General features: G+C 36.9%; 4 protein-coding genes across 4 annotated transcripts; all 4 read right to left on the reverse strand.

The window, feature by feature from the left end:
- Positions 1 to 100: 100 nt before the first annotated feature.
- On the reverse strand, positions 101 to 1,665 carry LOC131672770 (thioredoxin domain-containing protein 15). The gene is made up of 4 exons (XM_058950219.1): positions 1,400 to 1,665; positions 975 to 1,324; positions 683 to 906; positions 101 to 616 (listed from the first exon to the last, which is right to left on the reverse strand). The coding sequence occupies exons 1-4, from the start codon at positions 1,443 to 1,445 to the stop codon at positions 262 to 264; spliced, it is 975 nt and encodes a 324-aa protein (XP_058806202.1). The 5' UTR covers positions 1,446 to 1,665; the 3' UTR covers positions 101 to 261.
- Positions 1,666 to 1,894: 229 nt separating this feature from the next.
- LOC131672769 (glyoxylate reductase/hydroxypyruvate reductase-like) lies at positions 1,895 to 3,530 on the reverse strand. Its single transcript, XM_058950217.1, has 4 exons — positions 3,119 to 3,530; positions 2,724 to 3,044; positions 2,198 to 2,655; positions 1,895 to 2,108 (listed from the first exon to the last, which is right to left on the reverse strand). Exons 1-4 carry the CDS (start codon positions 3,307 to 3,309, stop codon positions 1,981 to 1,983), a joined length of 1,098 nt encoding a protein of 365 aa, XP_058806200.1. The 5' UTR covers positions 3,310 to 3,530; the 3' UTR covers positions 1,895 to 1,980.
- Positions 3,531 to 8,437: 4,907 nt separating this feature from the next.
- On the reverse strand, positions 8,438 to 10,512 carry LOC131672766 (uncharacterized). The gene is made up of 2 exons (XM_058950211.1): positions 10,204 to 10,512; positions 8,438 to 10,109 (listed from the first exon to the last, which is right to left on the reverse strand). The coding sequence occupies exons 1-2, from the start codon at positions 10,351 to 10,353 to the stop codon at positions 9,579 to 9,581; spliced, it is 681 nt and encodes a 226-aa protein (XP_058806194.1). The 5' UTR covers positions 10,354 to 10,512; the 3' UTR covers positions 8,438 to 9,578.
- A 1,081-nt stretch (positions 10,513 to 11,593) lies between these two features.
- LOC131672768 (bifunctional methylenetetrahydrofolate dehydrogenase/cyclohydrolase, mitochondrial) lies at positions 11,594 to 13,173 on the reverse strand. The gene is made up of 3 exons (XM_058950216.1): positions 12,770 to 13,173; positions 12,127 to 12,680; positions 11,594 to 12,054 (listed from the first exon to the last, which is right to left on the reverse strand). The coding sequence occupies exons 1-3, from the start codon at positions 12,841 to 12,843 to the stop codon at positions 11,708 to 11,710; spliced, it is 975 nt and encodes a 324-aa protein (XP_058806199.1). The 5' UTR covers positions 12,844 to 13,173; the 3' UTR covers positions 11,594 to 11,707.
- Positions 13,174 to 14,360: the final 1,187 nt, after the last annotated feature.

Below are 14,360 nucleotides of genomic sequence, written 5' to 3' on the forward strand. Positions count from 1 at the left end.
TTCTTTTCGATTTAAAATCTGTATTTAAAACTAAGAATCTCTCTTTGCTAATATGAATATTAAAAATTATTAATATCTTATAAATTTTATTATAGTTGCATAAATCAATATTTTTACAGTTCACATTAACGTCTTATAGATGCTATCATTTATAATATCACTTAAAATATGAATTATAGATAAATTATAACTACCATAGTAAAAAAAATTGGTTGATAATAATCAATAAACAGTTCATAATAAAATTCATATAGACACATTTTAATCTACATGTTCATGTTGCGCATTGCTTTCTCTCCAAGTATTTTGTACAGATTCTATAAATTGTTTCCACCACGCACTTTGCATTGTAAAGTAAAGCAGACATGCTATAATAAATACCCAAGACAAAACTAAACAGTAGTCAGTTTCTTTTGTAGGAACACATGACACTGGGCCACTAAAGTCTGCTGATGTAACATATAAAGATTCATTAGGTTTCAGGTTTGTTAAATGAGATACAAATTTTGAAAAAGTCTCTAGAGTGTACACAGTTTCATTAAATTTAGCCACAGGTTTTGCATTGTGAACAAGCATCAATGTAGGTACTCCAACAATTCCATATTGGGTATTAAAACTGAAATCAATATTCATTATTTTTATAAGCATAAATCTAAAATTGATTGAAAAACTAATAACTTACTTTTGATATTTCATTGCATCAATAGCAACAACTTTGAGATGTGGATAAAATCTAGGTATAGCATTGAAGTGTGGTGCTGCTTGACTACTGAATACACACCATTTAGCATAAAACATAACAAGGATACATGTTCCTGGAAGTGCTTTATCTTCTTTACTATTTCTTGTTCTATTTGGTGCAGCATCCAACAACAAAAGTTCCATTAACCGTGTATAATTGACAATCTAAAAGTAACTCATCATTAGCTATCTTGACTTGAATTATTAAGAAAAATATATAAGAAATAGGTCACCTCAACAGGTCCAAATACTTTATCTTCTAAACAATTTACTTTTGTGGCACTCATTGATGTTGAATTAGCTGTAGTTATATTAGTATTTTTACTTAATGAAGTATCATTTGTATTTTTACTTTCTATTTCACTTGCATCTAAAAATTCTAAAAATTCCTCAGAGTCTGATGCGACAGTTTTTGAGTTATCTTTTTCATTTTCTGGCATTTCAGAACCATTTGTAATGCTATTTAACTGTTCTGATTTTTCTTTGCCTGATAAAGTATTTGTTGAATTACTTGATGATTCAAGTTCATTTTTCTGTAATACTTCTAAGTTTTCTAATTCTCCTCCAATACGAATCATTAAAGCTGTAATAACATCAATATCTTAATAATAATAGTTCACACATTAATTACAAGCAGATAAAAGAAAATTCAAGTTACCTAAAAACGTCAAGACAAAATAAATAAATTTAGGTTGCATGTTCATTTCTATTTATAACCTATTATGCTAAATATAAGTATTAGACGGTAGAATATGTTCTGCTATTTGTTATTTGATTTTTCATCAGTATAATCTAATTTATAGTGACTGATACAATAACTTTATGTACACTATTTCATATTAGTCATCTTTGCACTACAATCATCCTATTTGTAAGCAGAACAGTGTGCACTTTATTTACATTTTTATCATCTGCTGCGTCGGCTGTCCTATCCTCTCCAGCTAACAATGGTTCTCAACCTCAATTTAATGATTAGGCAGCAAGCATGATTACCACTGGTTTTCGTCTGCAACCCGGTAAATTAAAAAAATGTTCATTCTGAATGTTGCATCAGCAAATTTTTTATACAAATGTCATTAGTAAAATAGAAAAATGTATTTACTCGATTAGTAAAAAGCAAAAAAGACACTTATTTTATAGGTTATTTAAAAAACTCAGTATTTATTTACTCAGTCATTTAGAAAAATAAAAAATTTATTTTATAATATCATAATATAACAATTTATCTGCTCAACATATTTAGAATTGAAAGGAAGCTGGCATTTGTTCAGGTTTATTGTGAAGAACAGCAATTATATTTTTAGCAGTCATTACAGCCATCTCGTTACGAGTTTCTGTAGCAGCACTTCCTAAATGTGGAATAACAACTGAAACATAAATTAAAAGTCAAGAGTCATTAGAACATTGTAAAGTAAATAATGGACCCTTTGCAATACTAATTTTTATATCAACTCACTACAATTATCCAGTTTCAATAACTCGCTATCAAGAGGTATTGGTTCAGGAGTCATGACATCTAATCCAGCAGCTCTGATAGTACCATTCTTCAAGGCTGTTATCAATGAAGGTTGATGTACTACTTCTCCCCTGCTAATGTTTATTAAAATAGAGCTTTTCTTCATTTTTTTAAAAGTTTCTGTTTTGAACATCTCTCTTGTTTCTGGTGTCAATGCAATTGTAATTATGACAAAGTCACTCTCTCTCAGCAGATTATCAAGCTCAACTTTCTTCAGTTCAATTTTCGTCGCATTTGGCTTTTCAGTGCGACTAGTGTAAAATATATTGGCAACTCCAAAACTTTTCAAATACTCAGCTAGTCTAAAACCTATCCTCCCTAGACCTACAATTCCCACGTTTGAGCCAGAAAGTTTTGGTCCAGTCATAAAAGATGGGGACCAGGCTTTCCACTCACCTCTGCATTTATTTAATAGGTATTTAGGAAATAATAGATAATAAATAAGTACAACCATTTGGAAACTCACTTGTAGATTGCTTTATTAGCCTCGATTAATCTTCTTGATGTAGCTAACAATAGAGCGATTGCCAACTCTGCAGTAGCATCGGTTAAAACTCCAGGAGTATATCCGACTGGAATGTTTCTAGCTTTTAAAGCTTTTAGATCTAAGTGATCCACTCCTACAGACATTGTAGCAACGACTTTCAATTTTTTACCAGCTGCTTCCAAGACTTGATCATCAATTTTATCTGTTAAAAGACAATAGAGAGCATCAACATCCTTTATTCTTGATATAAGCTCTGATCTGGGAATGGGCACTTCTTGCTCCCAAATGTCAAGATTGAACCTGTGAGAGCAGTCATTTGAATGTAAAAGTCGCAGTGAAGAAAAGCTACCAAAGCGATAAGTGAAGTGACTCACTCTTCTCTGAGCAATTTCAATCCAGCCTCAGGAACGTCGACGCGTGTTACCAATACTTTCGGCCTAACCATGTTGGCGTGTGCAATTTGCGCGAAGTACTTGACTTGATTGATGTTTTTGGATGTTATTAACGAGCGAGCAAAGAGACGGATCGAGCCGCAAGCGAGCCGGCTTACGCTAACTAAAAACATGTTGCGTTTCCCACATCAGCTGATAACTTGTAACGGCTAAATGCGGCTTGCGCACTGCAAGCTGCACCGTGGTGTAACTATTTCGTCGGCTGCCAAGCTGTATTTTCGCATAGTCACTTTTAAAATCCTAGTTTTTTTGGTTCATGTGATAATAATAACGAACTATACTCTAGTAGTTAAGCGAAATGACGTTCGACCTTTATGCTTGTCTGTTACGACCATATAACTATATATAAGAATAACAACCAACAATGCTCACTTAACACTTTGTTTAATAATGTCTGGTCAATTTTTTATATTTATATTATGAATATAAATAATATATATTCTAAGTTATATTTATTCTTTCCAACTACATAAACTTGATTATAAATTTAGAATATAAAGAATTCGTAAACTTAAAATTTACATGAAAGGTAATTCGGGAATTCGGAGTTCGTGACATATGAACTCTTACGAGTAAGCTGGACGTGCATATGGTATATAAATGCAAGTTTATACGAGGTCTGGCCAAGAATAAATTTGCGAATCTTGTGAAATAAGTTAAGAAAACGCAAGGCTATAATGTTTAGTAAACGTTATTCGAATATGTGAGAGATATAAGGATCCAACAGTAACGAAAATTATTTTTATATCGCTGATAATAGATATCTTTTTAGCTTGACGTACAAAAATGATCTGGCAGTTTCGACAGAACGATCTGCTTGAAGTTGTAGTCGCTAAAAAAAATTTGCTTTTTCGAAAAAAAAAGAGAATACTGTTCGAGAAAACTATTTTAATATAATCATTAGAATGTAATTTACCTAGTGGATTTGAAAAAATGGAAATAACTTGCATTCTTGAATATTCGAGATCACGCAAATACGTAGATTCATCTTACGAATGAATCATCGAGTTGTTGATGATAGACACAATAAAATTGTTGATAATAGACTACAGAAGATCTACTGGAGAAGTAAAAGGAAAAAGAAAATCAGGGAGTACTTAAAAAAAAAAGAAAAATATTTGAACGATATAAGTTTGAGCACCTTATAGAAATTAAAAATATAGAAAGATTAGTATTAGAAATGAAAGGGGACGTAAAAGGGACAGAAAAGGAAATCCAAGGATAGCTGTATTAGCGAAGATGGAAAAAGCGAGATATAACCTAAATGTACAAAAGAATAATGCAACGATAGAGATTCGAATAATTAACTGTTAAAACAAATGCAAGAACTATAAAGAATCGTTAGGATTAGACGCGGAAATATAGAAAAAGCACACCAGTACTGGGAAGCCGTGGAAAATACAAAATATACGTTATGCAGAATAGGCACTGAAAACCTAGAGTGTTTATTAAGTGAATGCGACAAAACAAAAACATAGAAGAGAGGAACGTGCGAAACAAAATTATTATAAAAGGATTTAAATAGAATTTAGGAGAGAAAAAATAACTCGAAGGTAGCAACCTAGATCGAAAGAATGGAATATGAAGTAAAGAAAAAAAGAGCAGAAGAAGAAAGAGAAAATGAAGATGAAGAAAAAGGATAAATCAAAGAGAAGAAGGAACGAACAATGAACGCAAAGGGAAAAAGTAAATACAAAATAGCAGTAAAAAAGCAAAGAGCAAAAAGGAGAGGGTTTTTATATGTAAACGCGGGAATTAGAAACTGCGAAAATATGTCAAAAATTGTAAAAATTGTACAAAGGTAAAAATATAAACTAAAATGCAAAAAAAATAAGATGTAAAATGATAAAAAGGTAAAAATGTAGAAAAAGTAAAATTAAGTAATATATATATAAATGTATAAACGTAAATTGTAAAATGATGAAAAAACAAGAAAGGTTTTAAGAATGCGTAAGAATTTGAAACATCACAATAGAACTAGAAAGTGTTTAAAATAAAAAAAATATAATATGTAAGATTGAATATGTAAGACTAGATGTAAGAAAAAGTTTTGTAATTATTTAATATTGCATATTGTAAATTGCGATGTATTTTATACGTATAAACCCAAGTCCATTACTGGGCCATGTAGGCTAAAATTAATAAACAGACATATACATACTTAAATAAAAAAAAAAAAAAGACATACATACAATCAATTTGTTCAGATTGTCCAAGTCGCGTAAATTCTTAGGCCTCTATCTAACGATCAAAATTTGAAAATGATGTAGCATACGCATGGTCGATATTTATTTAGTCACTCGCGGAACGCGAGATAATTATATGCAACCTCCTTGTACACCATTCTCGACTTTGAACTCCCCCAGGAGATTCGAAATCTTACCTACATTTTAATGCCGTTGGTCCGTTCTCGCATAGGAATTGTCAACCTTTTCCATACTACAAGTGCAGTAAAATTCATATATAATATATGTAAAGTCACATTTCGCAGACTGAGCGTGATTCATCAATGTTCTTCGCGTGACTACTTGCATTAATGAATAAAATACATGACTTTTCACAAATCATACGTAATCCAAGACTGTAAATACTACGTATAATATGACAATCGTCAATTCTGTTTATAAAATTGAGGTACTTACAAATGAAATTGGCATTTATAGTGACAATCGGTCCAAGATCGCGTTAGCTATTCATCCCGATGAAAGTGAAAATAAACGTATAATAAAATGCAGAGTCCCATCAAAATCAATATGGAAGCGATTTTTAGTCCATAAACGGCAGGAGAATCCGTTGTACAATAGAGTGCTGATCGGCCGAGTGGATTTCTTGTGTCCATCTTCAAGGATTGCGCTTAGACAATTTGGTTAGAGGCAAAGCCGAGAAGCTCAGTATTTTGAATTGCCCACTGGAACTATCAAAATGGTACTTTTCAACGATGCGGAGCGCGATTCTTCTGCGAAAGCCGCATATGCTGACGACGGTGAAAGTTGGCGTGACATATTCTTCGTGGCGGCGAGTGGATAAACGGCGATAGCAACGGTGAATCGCGACGATCGAAGCTTGCCGAACCCGCGTCGAAATCTGGAAATGATAACGGCAGCAGCTCTCGACCCGAAACTCCTGCGGCTCCTTTAAGATGCGTGCTGCAGCCTTCGGAATTGGAGTTGCGAGAACAGGATCGCCGCGTGTTACGCGAAGAGCAAGCGCCGACGACGCATATCCGCGAGCTGTAAATTTCAGCGCGGTAACGCGCCAGCTCCGTCTCGAAGGTAGTCGAGCCCGATTTGGCTCGCTAAATTGACCGGCGCAGGTGTCCGATTGACATTAGCGCGATGCGCCCCGTCGCACGGCTTCTTCTACACTCGATCGCAAATAGCAGACTGCGCCGGAAATTCAAACGGATCCGCACCTTGGCGTTGATCACTGTCATCTTGGCAGGCGCGCGCAGCTCGCGACGACTCCAGGATCGATATTTTATATTTGTTCGCTACATGTGGAATATCGTGTGTCCGTGTGTACTGCGCACTTGACGCAGCCAAATCCGTAGAAAGCGACGTCAGGCGGAATCGACGCGTGCACGCGTAAAATAGCGTAATCGAGCAACAGAACGTCATACCTCTGAGATCGAAGGCAACGATGACTTCTACCCGGTATCTAGATTCAACTTGAACTACAAAATTGCAAATTCACGGATTAAATCACACGAGTGTTTGCGGTGCTTTTCTGGAATTTCAGAGTTTTTATTTGATGCCGTCTTGATCAAAACGAATCGCGGACCGGCAATTTTAATGTAAACTGATATTTGAATCTCTTCTTTCGTTGGGGGAACCAAATGATCGATGCGAAACTTAACCATCAGTGTGCGGATACTATAATCTTCTCGGCGTTCCTGCGTGTACCCTAGGACATACGTCGAGCCTGTCGGTTTTTGTTTTCGACTGTCACGTCCACTCTGATCATTCGACAGAATGAATTGGCACGTCCGTTCGATACTTTTGAAATACTTTCCTGGCGCAATCTTCACTAAGGCAAATTGCGCGTTTCGTTTTTATAACGTATAGAACACCCCGCCCTACACACCTTTCACCAGAGGTATAAATCAGGCGAATAGTAATTTAGCGTGTAACGGAGAAGGGTTGTACCCGCGGTCGCCCGTACAAATTATTAAAAACGGGATGAATTCGGGAGACGCGAAAGCTCCGAGGGTTAATAATATACCTGCTGTGTAGAGTAATCGTGCCAGAAACTAATGCTGAGATGAGTCGGATTGCTGACATTCAGTTAAATAGCACTTACTTTTATTACAAATGCCGAAAAAAAAGAAAAGAAACACGCGCATATAAAATCCAAAACGGGATTAGGATTTTGGCTGGGACGCTGATGCGCCCAAACGCGTTAATCGAATTACCGACAGGCTGCTCGGTAATCATTTTTCCCCTCAGCCCGACGCGTCAGTCTCCTCTCCAAATCCGAAGTCGTCGTCGGTCGCTCCTGGCCCCACCAATCGTCTCGTTCACCGCACCTCGAACAGAGAAAATCGGCATGGAAGTGGCGAACGGACGAATCGGCAAAGCTGTGATTCTCGGCCGTCACAAGTTTCACTGTTACGTGCGCATTTTTCGACGTTCCATGATAGAAGCTAGTTTGTTTTTCGGCTGCGATGTTTCTTTAATACATTTAAAGATTGAATCTAACAGCACTGTTATAGACAGCGTGCAAAATAAATATCTATATTATTTAAATAACCTTATTATAGTAGATTAGTAGGGATGGCGTGAAATGAATTTTGGACAGGTAAGTAGATTTATTGCACTTAATGGCGAATATTACGGTAAATTGTTCTGAAGTGGCGAAAGGGAAGATGACATCGAATCGATTTAGACGAGCTACCGAAGATAACACGCGGGCACGTCGTTTTCTATTGATTTTTACTTATTACACACAATCATTTCTTTGCCAGCTGTTAATTGTTACACGTCATCATTGCATCAAGAATTTCAGAGTAAACTAATCGAAAGCTTAGATGCTTGTATTTTGTATCCCAATTTCCGAGGGGCCGACTGTGCAACTTTTCAACGTCCTGGAAACCATAAAAAATCTTTATTGCAACGCACTGTGTAATAATCGTTCCTTAATCGTCCGCTAGTTTACAGTAGACTTATGCTCGAATCTTTATTATTCTTCAGAAATATTTCACTCGACGTATTCATAGGATTAATCATGCAAAGGCGTACAATAAAATAAGAGATAAGATGGCGTTATTAGTTCATAATGAGTAGCTGTTTATTAAATAAAAATATGCAGTTTACACGAAAAGCAAAGTTGCTTAATACGTGAAAGCCCAAACTTCTGTCATTCAAGGGAGGAAAGCGTAAGGTCATACACTCTTCGTAATGTTCATTTTGACACACATACACTCTTGCGTAAGTGAAATGTCAATTTTAAAAAATACAATACAGCCAGACCACATTAAGAAAGATGTATATGCATTCATTGAATGACGATTCAAGTCAAGATCGTCAATTGTAATGTCATTCGAAACAGCTACACATACACAACATATACAATATACAATGTGAAATAGTTGAATGGCCGATTGGAATAACCATTTCCGCCCAGGCGCCAGAAAACTGAAAATTATATCAAGTAAGCTCTTGCGTATGAACTTGCGTAAGAACTTACATAAGACTTTGTTTAAAAACGCATTAAGTTTTTACACGTGTATTTCGACAAAACTCTTATGTAAGAAATTACACAAATTCTTATACAAGAAGTTCCCGGCATGATAAACGAATACTTATTTCGATAATGTCTCACACAAGTTCTTAGAAAAGAACTTACTCCGTAAAGAAGAGGCACACGTTAACTGTAAAATACATAATAAAAACAATTACGTGTAAAAAGTGCGTAAAAAATTACCGAAATAACCATCCGTTTATCACACCGAGTAAGTTCTTATATAAGAACTTACTGCATAATTATATATAAATTTGCCATATCGAGTAACAATTTGCGTGATTTCTTACATAAGAACTTACACGTAAGGACTGATATACATTATTGCACAGTTTCTTACGTAAGTTCTTAAGTAAATTTGTACGCAAGAACTTAGTTGATTTTTTCAGGAGGGAGGTATGAGTTAGTCACAGAATGGAAAAAGCCAATAGCGAACGGCATCGGCGTTCGGCTAGTTAAGCTCTCAGATAACTCAATCATACCCTCGAAAATATTCAATGCAGATTTACCAAAACTTCTGGACGTATACTTGGAAGCATCGGGCAGTCCTGTGACGAGCACCGAGATTCGTCGATGTTCCTTCGAAGGCTCGCGAAGCGCCCGCTCTGAAGTGGTTGTTCGACACGAGTTCGCGACCACGCGCTCAAACGCCCATCCGCCGATTGGCGCGACGACCTGGCACCTCCCATACGACGCCGGTCTGCTCGTTCTCAATCACTGACGCACGCTCGCAGTTCGGTATCTTGGCGGCGTCCTTCAAATAGCCGATCAACTCGGAGATACCGAACAGACTCTTCACCTGGATTCCCGCGTTGGCTAGATTCTCGAGGCCGCCTTGTTCCCCGTCGATCACGACCAGAGCCTCGCCAACTTTGAGCTTGCGCTTGAGCAGGATGACCGCCGTCTCGATGATGTCGTTGCCGTTGCAGATCTGGTCGTCGACGATGACGACCCTGTCGCCGATCTGGAACTCGCCGTCGAGCGCGCCGCCAGCCGCCGCAGCTGGATGCCGCAAGAGCATCGGTATCTTGGCCTGACTGGATATCTGGTAGGCGCAAGTGATGCCGCGGTAGGGGATACCGCAGCGCGACACCGCGTCGAAGGGGATACCGCAGACGCGGTCGTACTGCTCGCCGCGGTCCTTCAGCGACCAGAGCATAGCGCTCAAGTGCGCCTACGAAGGCGCCGACAGAGTCGTTATTCAAGCCGTCGGTTCCAACGTCATGCCGCGCCTACTGCGCTCCTGCGATCGACCGACTTCGACTTACCGACAACGCTGGATGCTCCAGCAGTCGCTTCAGGTCCACCTGCACCGGAGTCCTAGGAGTTCCGGCTCTGACGACGCCGGCGTTAAACAACTGCACGGCCAACGCTCGCCGCGCGCTCGTCGTGTTCTTCGTTCGTTCGCGTGAATTCATGTCCTTTCTTCTTGGACGGGAGTGCGACGGCAGGCCCACCAACTTATACTTGAGTCGCGATGCACTCGATCTCAGACTCAACGGCCAATTATTTATATCTACGACCGCCCCGACCGAAGGGACGGAACAAGCGACAGCCTTGATCCCTTTACGAATCCCCAGACGTTTAATATTGGTAAGCCAATTTGATATTACGAACTGACGCAAAGTCTGTTTACAATTATCAAAATTCGATAGTTTCAAGCATATAAGAGTACAATTCAACATAATTCTGGATAACATTAATACGATTTCATCAATATACTTATTATATTGCAAGAATGAACGCGTAGTTTTCTGACTTAATTGTTGCGCGGTGCTACACGGCGTGTACACGACGGCCAATTTCAATTCTACAAGAAATATTCATTTAGTAGGACTGTAAAACTGAAATGTTGTGGGCAGAATTCACGTTTCTGTGAGGCTCAATGGATCAATATTTTTAGTGAGACATGCTTTCCGACATATTTTCACCATATCATTAAAATTTAAAGTCAAATTAAGTGTATCGTTTTTTTTTTTTTATTTTTTATCGAAGAAACCATAACATTCACGTTTATATTGTACTTATCTGGGCAAATTAGGATTTCATAAATATGCGAGAGTAAACTTTTTTTTTCAAATCGTGCAGTTGGATGCTTGTACGTGTATGTACGATTTAATATGTAAGATTTAATATGAGTGTGATGCAACTAAAAAAAGAAAAAGAAAAGCGTATTCAACGGCGATATCAACCCATCAGGAGTAAGTGTTAATTAAAAGTTTGAAAACAATGTATATCTGTGTTAATAGGATATTTCGTTTTTTCTTTTCTTTCTTATTTTTACTAAAAATGAGCAATTGTTTCAAAATTCAACGAACAAATTTTGAGTGACAGTTAAATTGAAATGGTACGAGAATTACCTCGTAAGGTGCTCGTTTCAACATTTACATTTTTTCAATCACTTACGACGCGTTGTTTTTTAGTAAGTGACTTGTTTATTGAAAAAAATTAATTTGCTTGTAAAGAAAATATTTCAATTAGATACAATTATTTCAATGGTTTGCCGAATTAAATAAATATTTGCTTAACTGTTCAAATTAAACACAAAAAAAAATTAGTCCCTCGAACGTACTGAAACGTAAAAATATGTTCAGTTAGCAATTTTCATAAATAATTTTGCAACACTTGTAATTTTATAAAAATAAAGTTGTTATTTATCTCAAAAATATTTTTTTACAAATCAAGTAGGCAATGAGATTGTAAATACAACCTGTGGTATACAACAATGAAAGTACTCTATAAAACTTATTTTAATTGTTATTCTATAGCTTTTCACTCTAACTCCCTCATTTTAGTAGCAATCATGGTGTTCTTCATAAGCATAGCAACAGTCATTGGTCCAACACCACCAGGAACAGGTGTGATGTATCCTGCAATTTTCTTAACTGACTCATAATTGACATCTCCAACTAATCTATATTTGCCCTCAGAAACTTTTATTCTTGAAATTCCAACATCAATAACACAAGCACCTGGTTTAATCATATCTTTGGTCACTAAGCCTGGGATTCCTGCTGCTGCCACAACTACATCAGCAAGCTTGGTGTACCTTTCAAGTTCAACACGAGGTGTATTACGATGACATATTGTTGTTGTCATATCTAATCCAGAAGTTTCAGCTGTAAAAAATTTAATTACTTATGATACTTAATGTCATTGATTTATTCAGTTTGCTGATTGTTTTTGCTTACCATTGCCATCCGAATGAAATAGAAGAGCCATTGGAAATCCAACGTGCTTTGATCTTCCAATGATTACTGCATTTTTACCAAATGTTGATATTTTTGATCTGACAATCAGTTCCTTAACACCTAGAGCTGTAGCAGGTATAATACTTTTATCATTTAAAGCTAATTTGCCAATATTTTGTAAATGAAATCCATCAACATCTTTAGTTGGTACAATAGCTTGGCAAACTTTTCTTTCATTGATATGTTCTGGGACTGGCAGCTGGACTATAAGACCATCAACTGAGGAATCCTCATTCAACTTTTGTACTTGATTCAAAAGTTCTTCTTGAGTGATGTCATCTTTAAATTTAAGAGTTTGGCTATTGATTCCTACAGTTTTGGCTGCTTTGATCTTTTTTCCAACATATGCTTTACTTGCAGAATTTTCTCCTACAAGAACAGCAACTAATTTTGGCCTTCTATTCCCAGCTCTTGTCCATTCGTCTACTTCATATTTAACTTCTTCAAGAACTTGTTCTGCAATTGTTTGTCCATCAATAATAACTGCTTCACATCTAAGATGAAAGCACATATTTTTAATAGAAATTTGACATATTACTTACTTTTATGTTTTAATACACTACCCAAATAAAATTACACTCACAGTCTATTGGACGTATGCAATGCTCTAGATGTTAGTTGATTAGCAAAAGACCTCAAAATTTTCGGAACTGACATATTTGACAATATTACGACTACTAATATTTTAATTTATCAAAAATTCTGCATAAACAACTATATTTTCATTACAATTTCCAGTTCAAAACAACGTTAGAACGCCGGCTTTTGCGGTAACAAGTAGATTATTCTAACCTATTGATGCATATTAGCATCACGTCTATTTTTAAATTAAAAAATTAACAGTACGTAGATTCAGTAAACGCGTGTTATATCTAAATTTGTTGTCTAAACTCTGCTTGTGGTCCATTCGAAAATAAAACGAACTCGTGCAATTTCAGGCCGCGCGATCTCCGTGTGTGTTGAAATTTCACGTTATCGCCGCACTTACGCGCGCGCGTCAACCACGACTTGATAAGTGATATTTCTCAATCATTCACGACAGATGTCGACACGTAAACGTCACAGCTGGCGGGCTTGCAATTGATATTAATTTATAATCGGTATCACAATTGAAAGACAGATTTTATTTGTTGTCTGCAATTTCAATTTACAGAATACATTACTTATGTTTGACATCATTTTTTTTTGGCTTTATTTACGACTTACTTTCACTTTTGCTTTTCACGACGACAAACAACAGCTATTTATAGAAATACGAAGTCCACACTGTTATATGTACATGTTTAATCTGCATTATGAAATATCAATTAAATGAAACATGAAATAAATTGACTAATCGTCAAAAACGAAATAACAAATTCATTTGTTTTAATTGTTAATGTGATAATTAGTGCTTTTATGAAGAAAAGTATAATCTTTTCGTTTAGGTAAGAATTTATATAAATCAGATCAGTAAGTTAGGCATAGGTAATACAGCTATGTATATGCGTATAAAGTTATAAAATAAATATAATATGTAAGGTAACCACGATAGATTAAAGTTTATCGTGTGCAGACAGTCAATTTGCATGAACGACAAGAAGGCGCTATATCAGCCGATTCTATTTGAATGGGCCTGTAAGAGCAGCCGCTTGTATTCGAAGAAACCTTGCTGTCGATCGGTGCCGACAACGACGAGGTCGGGGCGCCGTTTCACAGCACTTTTGGGTAGGCGTGCTGCACACAGAGGAAATGGTGCGTCGCGCCGACAGAGCTTGCGGGCAGCTCACCAAATCCCCTTATTCTCTTCAGCACGCTTGAGCCACACACGTGACGATGTCTTCGCCGATCGACCGCTTTGGCATCGGCCTCTCGAACGCACCCTCCTCATCGACTTCTTCGTGCCGTAGGACTTAGCCTCGTCGCGTCGCGTCGAATTCTCATTGGTGATCGGCAAGGCCGCGCTTGGCACGCCGCAGTTGTACCCGTACTTCTAGTTGCGATTTAGCAGTGTCCACGATTCGACTATGATTTCGTTCATTTTATGGCTTAGTGGCGTCATGATTTTTTTTTGTGAACGCTTGATTGTTTTAGAGAACATCACCAAGATTAAATGACCGTGATGTTACGAGAACTATAAGGGTCTCTAATTATTACATCATTGTTCTTGAAACGCTATCAACAATATTTTCTAT

The sequence above is a fragment of the Phymastichus coffea genome, unplaced genomic scaffold, assembly GCF_024137745.1.
Source record: "Phymastichus coffea isolate CEN01 unplaced genomic scaffold, Cenicafe_Pcof_1.1 PCOF00158, whole genome shotgun sequence".
NCBI lineage: Eukaryota > Metazoa > Arthropoda > Insecta > Hymenoptera > Eulophidae > Phymastichus > Phymastichus coffea.

Bases quoted from the DNA above. Each gene is read 5' to 3' on its own strand.
- LOC131672770 (XM_058950219.1), bottom strand. From the start codon at position 1,445: ATGAACATGCAACCTAAATTTATTTATTTTGTCTTGACGTTTTTAG. The intron at 1,325-1,399 runs GTAACTTGAATT...ATGTTATTACAG, and splicing joins TTTTGTCTTGACGTTTTTAG to CTTTAATGATTCGTATTGGA. The intron at 617-682 runs GTAAGTTATTAG...TATTGATTTCAG, and splicing joins GATGCAATGAAATATCAAAA to TTTTAATACCCAATATGGAA.
- LOC131672769 (XM_058950217.1), bottom strand. From the start codon at position 3,309: ATGTTTTTAGTTAGCGTAAGCCGGCTCGCTTGCGGCTCGATCCGTCTC. The intron at 2,656-2,723 runs GTGAGTTTCCAA...AAATAAATGCAG, and splicing joins GCTAATAAAGCAATCTACAA to AGGTGAGTGGAAAGCCTGGT. The intron at 2,109-2,197 runs GTGAGTTGATAT...TTTATGTTTCAG, and splicing joins ATTGAAACTGGATAATTGTA to TTGTTATTCCACATTTAGGA.
- LOC131672766 (XM_058950211.1), bottom strand. From the start codon at position 10,353: ATGAATTCACGCGAACGAACGAAGAACACGACGAGCGCGCGGCGAGCG. The intron at 10,110-10,203 runs GTAAGTCGAAGT...GCGCCTTCGTAG, and splicing joins TGGAGCATCCAGCGTTGTCG to GCGCACTTGAGCGCTATGCT.
- LOC131672768 (XM_058950216.1), bottom strand. From the start codon at position 12,843: ATGTCAGTTCCGAAAATTTTGAGGTCTTTTGCTAATCAACTAACATCT. The intron at 12,681-12,769 runs GTGAGTGTAATT...CTTTCATCTTAG, and splicing joins TTGCATACGTCCAATAGACT to ATGTGAAGCAGTTATTATTG. The intron at 12,055-12,126 runs GTAAGCAAAAAC...AATTTTTTACAG, and splicing joins ATTTCATTCGGATGGCAATG to CTGAAACTTCTGGATTAGAT.